This window comes from Orbicella franksi, chromosome 9, assembly GCF_964199315.1.
Source record: "Orbicella franksi chromosome 9, jaOrbFran1.1, whole genome shotgun sequence".
Classification (NCBI taxonomy): Eukaryota; Metazoa; Cnidaria; class Anthozoa; order Scleractinia; family Merulinidae; genus Orbicella; species Orbicella franksi.
Window position 1 is genome coordinate 11910565 of NC_138153.1, and position 5534 is coordinate 11916098.

The window sequence follows — 5534 nt, forward strand, 5'->3', positions numbered from 1 at the left end:
CTTCATATGGTATGTATGGTTACTACTATTGTTATTACTATGCTTAGTATTATTAAGCTTAATCATTAGTATTGTTAAGCGTGTACTTCAATTCTCTGGTGTGTACATAGGCATGGGTTCACATCAAAGTACATTCAAGCACTTCCGACATCTTTCTGTAGTTGCTTTTCATACATGTACAAGAGGAAGGTTTTTTTTTTTACTTCGATTTTTTGTTTCAAAATAGGTTATGTGGAACAGATGAAGCGACTGCTGTTTGCTATGACAAAACTAGAGAGGGAGACTATGAGGGAAAAATACAAGGCCAAGATCCCTGAGCCCCTAACCAATCAGTTTCCTGAGCGGGCATCCAAGGATACAGCTGTAGGGCGCCATCGAGCAAGAAAGCAGCTACAAACAGAGCTGTTTCCCTCAGGTATAATATTTGTCAGCATTTGCATAAAAATCAAAAACCTTGATAGGATTAGTTGGAATTACGTCCAAGATTTACTTCTCAAGATATTATAATGCACAGTTTAAATAATGTGTTGTTCCAGAACATACCCTGCTTCATGACAGTTGTTTGGGTTGGAGTGCCCCCTCCAAAAAGAAAACACTCAAGAAATCCCAGTTTAGTATTCTCTATTTCCTGTAGAAGGTTTGGCTTTCTAGACCCCCTACACTTCCTGGAATTTCCAGGATCGACAACACAAAGTGAATCAATAGTTTCAGCTCCCAATTAAAACTTATTTGTACTTTCAGAACCTGAACAGTTAAAATTGCAGCAGCAGGGGCAAAAGAGGTCAACTTCTGATCCTGGACCATCTTCAAAAAGAAGAAAAACTGCAGACAAGGATTGCTCCAAATGTAACAAACCTATAAAAGGTCGTCAAAAACATCGTTGTGCAAACAGTAGTTCGTAGTGCGGCAGGTTACACTTTTTTCCACTGCATTATGGTCACAATAATGATCACAATTCTGCAATTGTTCTTGTTTTTATTCTTTGTAACACGATAAATTTTGTTCAGTTAAATCAAAAATAACTTGTATTTGATTGCAATGAAAAATTTCAGGCAGTGACTGTACGAAAGCCAGATATCTTTATATATATACATATATAGTAGTACGGTTAGATTTCTCAATGTGTGCAAGCAACAGTTTTCATCAACAATCACAAGACTTGGTTCTGATCAAGAAATAAAATATAATTGAATATTACATGTACTTGCCCATTCTTGACAATGTATGTGAACCTACAACCTAAGTAAACTACCTATCTAGGCTCATATAATACTTGCATTTCCCTCTAACAATTAGACCATCAGATTTGAGGGATAAGATAATAAAAAAATTGCAATCTTTGAAACAACTAAAGGAAACTGAACATGTCAACAACAACTTCTTTCTCGGTCTGAAATTAACTATTTGTTATTATCATAGGCATGTACTTCAGAAAGATTGTCACCACAACTATACAAGATCAAAGTTCAGTCATTCTGGTCAGCTCGCTCCTGACCAGATACGTAGCCAGTTGTCTCATGGGTTTGGAATTCTGATCTTATCCTGTGGTAGATGCACGAGGGCAAAGGTCTCGTGTTTTCCCATCCCATAGGGCCAAACAACCACCTAGTCAACCAGCGATATGCCACAACTCTGAGAAACCTAAGGATTATAAGATATTTACTAGGTTCAGTAAACACACGATTACAAGGGCAATGTAGAATTAAAACATGCTGATTATGGACATGTTTTGTATTGGACTTTCAGTAAAGAGGTTCACGTGTAAGCTCTTCTAGTTTAGCATATATCAACTCTATTTCATCGTACTCACTTATTTTGAGCTGCATCATTCCTTCTTCGATAATGTCGCCCATCTTTATCGCGAAGAAGTGGTCCAACTTGCTCAAGAACAGTACGGTTTGTTAATGGAGAAAAGTCGGGATGGTTCAAAATGCATTCCGCATCGAGACCGATAAATGTAAATTTCCCTCTCGTCTGAAGTATTTCGTAACAGCATCTAAATTCACGCGCCCCAGCTAAGTGTGTCACATTGCAATTTCCACACGTACACCTGTAAACAGAAATGTTTAGACTTGAGCCAAAGTTCAGTCGAAAAAATAAAATATCACAGCTATGAGCTCTCACCAACTGTCTAAAGGAACTTGTCCTTCGAAACGTTGTTCCAAAACGGAGGGCAAAATACCGTCTTCGTCTTCTTCATCTTCGCCGCCGCCATTGCTATCACCGTCTTCACCGGAAGCCAAGGGCTCGCCTTGGTACGGCGCAAAATCATCATTAAATACATAATAATCTTCTCCATCACTGCTGCAAACGTCTTCGCTCCCTTCGGAAGAAGATTCACCCGTAGAAAGCTCGTTTTCAGACATTATGCCGGGCCGTATAAATACAAACAATGTGAGAGAAAAGACCCACGATAGCGAGATGAATACAACCAGTGACGTCAGCAATCGTTTTCATTCGGTCCCAGGGCCCGGACATGGTTTGAAGCAAAAATGCGGTTTTCAACCCTAAGAAATACAACTTTCCCCTTTTTTTGGCGAAAACGAATTAGCCCACGATAATCAGCGTGTTTCAAACTACAAAATTATGTAAAAATCTCATATACGAAAATTTCGTTTCAGTGGCACTTTAAGCCCTTCGCTTTTTCCTCGTAGAATGCAGCGAGTTGTTTTAGAATTTCCTTTTCGTTCAGTGCATCGTTGATAAATTCAGCGTTGGTACTGTCAAAAATCCTTTTTGCTATTTCCTCTAGGCTTGTTTGCAAATCCGATTCCCGTTGGCGTTGTGCTTTGGCTTTGTTTTTTGCATAGGCAATTGTGAGGCCCCTTATTTCCATTTTAATAAGCTCCCACTTTAGTCTGTGATCATCCAGGTCTCGGTTTTTTTCACCAATGATGGGATAATTTTCTTTAATGCGATTTACACATTCTTCATCATCACTAAGGGAGTTGTTAAACTTCCATAGGCCTGGACCCCGCCGCTCTTCCGAAAGTTCTAAAGTAAGTTTTATTGCTTTGTGGTCAGGTGCGTTGGAGGCCTTTGTATCTATGTTCACAACGCAGTTGGAGAAGGAACGAGCAGCAAGAAAGAAATCTATTCTTGAGCAAACTTCCAGTGCTTTGGATTCATATGAGAAGCTTAATATTTGCGGGTATTGTTTCGGAAGATATCAATTATCTCTAGTTCTTCCATCATAGAAATACGTTTTTTTCGATAGGTAGATTCTTTCCATAGGAAGCCACCTCTTTTGTCAAATGGTTGGAGTGTGACATTCCAATCTCCACCTATAATGAGATTGTTTATATCTGTTTTGGACATTAAATACTCGTTTAAGTTATGCAAAAACATTTCTTGTTGTTGTGAGTCGTTCGGGGCATAGAAGTTGCATAACGAAAGACTAGCTGATTTGAAAACTAAGTTAATAGAAATGATCCTGCCAACCCAATCTCTACTGAAATCTTCTATTGATGGTGATAAGCTAAGGGAGGGGTTAATGAGAATCCAAACGCTACGCTACGAACAGACGTTAATGAGAAGAACAGTTTTAAGTAAAGAGAACCGATACGATTTAGGACCGGACAGAATTTTTTAGGAACGGTCCCGTGTGGCATGGCCAACAAAAACGTAGGTTGGAGTGTACTTCAACTGAGAAACTAAACTGATGGACTTTTGCTGACACATAAGAGTTAAATACTCCGTTTAGAATGGATGACATGGCACGATTTTGCTTAATTTGTACGTAAAGAATGGTGCTACTTGCAATTCAACCACTCTATTCTAAAAGAAACTTCACTGTATTCAGATCACATAAACAGTTTTAAAAGTAAACTTTTGCACAGCGCAGGCGCATTGTAACTCTCGGCTATAAAGCACCACAACCACACGCAACAACATATTTATTTTCTTGATGCGTGTGTAAATATAATAACACCAAGAATCACTTTAAATCATTGAATTTCTTGAATATTAATCCTGAAATATAGATTTAGAGTGCGTTTCATTACGAAAATCCAAGATTGTGTTATAAAATCCAAAAAACGGATTTTTCATTAGATTAATCGAGCATTACTCGGATCATGTTGGATCAAAGGAACCGAACAATCTTAGCCCAGAGCGGATTATTTGGTTCCTTTGATGCACCATGATCTGAGTGATCTTGGGTTAATCTGTTAGGTAAAAACCGTTAAAACTGTTTTAGGATTTAAGAACCCATTCTTGGATTTTCCCAAAGAAACGCAACCTTATATTATGCTAAGAGGTGACATGCATGTAGTTAGTGATACCGAAGGCCGAATCAACTATCGCCTTAGATGAATTGCCCGACTAACAATCAAGTCGTTCAAGAAGACCTCTGCTAACTTCAATTTCAAATTTTGATGATTCTGAAGTATTTCTCTACATATTTGTAGTGGCACGTGTGAAACGTTTGACGTTTTAGCGAAATCAGGCGTAGGCTGAATTATCACTTGCAGGTTGAAAATTGCATTTTCCTCCGAATTTTCGGGATCATAATTGGCACTTTAATGGCTAAATAGTTTAGGATAGCTCAGCAGATTAGATTTCAGTATTTTCATTGATATATTAATAGAATTCTTTCAATACTGGGCTTTTAGCAGTATCACTAAACAAATAATGGTTTAGTTTATGCATGATCTCAATATTTTTGGAAACTTCAAGGTAACCAAGGTGTTACCCATTTAAAACAGTTTCCTTCCCTTTGTTTGTTTGTTTTGTTTTGTTTTGTTTGGGATTTTTTTTCGCGCCATTTTAAGGAAATCAATTTTCCTACCCGACGAAGCGGTAGCCTCAGTAGCAAACGTTCCCGAGCGAGAACAAAAACCCGACGTATCGGGCTAACGAAGCGGCGGTGCAAGCAGGGCATATAATTTTTACCAGACGGCTGGAATCTTAGCTCTTTAGAATTTTAAAATAGATATGCATTTTTTTTTTTGTTTTTTTGGATCTCAAATTTACTGAATAATTCATTTCACCTACAATTATGTTAATTTTTTCATTCCTCCTTGTTAAAATTAGTTCTACTATTTATCAATATTGATCTCATGTCCAAAGTTCCCTATATGAAATAATGCATAAAATCTAGATAAATATCAATAAAGCTGCTATTCATCGGCAGTGATTGAGAGAGGGAAGAGAATACTTGTTCTAGTGTATACAAACGAAGTGAATAAAGAGTTTTTTTAAATGGGTGACTCACAGACGTGTTCAATGCGTGATTGAAATGGCATATACAACAACGCGATCAATAACTTTCAGCTAAAAAATAGTGTGCTGCTGTTATTAATAGCAAATTAAGAATAGGACTTAGTGAATTAACTCTGATAGGAATCATTGTGACTCCATGTCAGCCAAGTTCACTTATATTCAGGATTTCACACTTATGGATGCATTTTATATGATAAGCATTACAAAGTGTCCTTTTCAAAATACATAATATTTGACAGAATAATGCTAAGTTCCGTTCCTTACTGATTTATAATCTGTGCCAATGGCCAAAATGAAAACCGATAGAACCA

The 5534-nt window shown here is 37.5% G+C and overlaps 3 protein-coding genes across 3 annotated transcripts in view; 2 read left to right on the plus strand and 1 right to left on the minus strand.

Annotated features, from left to right (window-relative positions):
* LOC145496910 (uncharacterized) overlaps window positions 1-106 on the plus strand; it is a 603-nt gene extending 497 nt beyond the window's left edge. Inside the window, exon 2 of the mRNA XM_081476675.1 lies at window positions 1-106. This exon is cut by the window's left edge and continues 140 nt beyond it. Within this exon, the coding sequence (XP_081332801.1) occupies window positions 1-47 (47 nt within the window). The 3' untranslated portion in view covers window positions 48-106.
* Window positions 107-112: 6 nt separating this feature from the next.
* LOC145497343 (uncharacterized) lies at window positions 113-1068 on the plus strand. Its single transcript, XM_081477165.1, has 3 exons — window positions 113-128; window positions 227-415; window positions 742-1068. The coding sequence occupies exons 1-3, from the start codon at window positions 113-115 to the stop codon at window positions 900-902; spliced, it is 366 nt and encodes a 121-aa protein (XP_081333291.1). The 3' UTR covers window positions 903-1068.
* A 673-nt stretch (window positions 1069-1741) lies between these two features.
* Window positions 1742-2366, minus strand: LOC145498313 (uncharacterized). Its single transcript, XM_081478219.1, has 2 exons — window positions 2125-2366; window positions 1742-2050 (listed from the first exon to the last, which is right to left on the minus strand). Exons 1-2 carry the CDS (start codon window positions 2364-2366, stop codon window positions 1807-1809), a joined length of 486 nt encoding a protein of 161 aa, XP_081334345.1. The 3' UTR covers window positions 1742-1806.
* Between the last annotated feature and the right edge of the window lie 3168 nt (window positions 2367-5534).

Bases quoted from the DNA above. Each gene is read 5' to 3' on its own strand.
- LOC145497343 (XM_081477165.1), top strand. The intron at 416-741 runs GTATAATATTTG...TTGTACTTTCAG, and splicing joins AACAGAGCTGTTTCCCTCAG to AACCTGAACAGTTAAAATTG.
- LOC145498313 (XM_081478219.1), bottom strand. From the start codon at position 2,366: ATGTCTGAAAACGAGCTTTCTACGGGTGAATCTTCTTCCGAAGGGAGC. The intron at 2,051-2,124 runs GTGAGAGCTCAT...TTCTGTTTACAG, and splicing joins CAAGTTCCTTTAGACAGTTG to GTGTACGTGTGGAAATTGCA.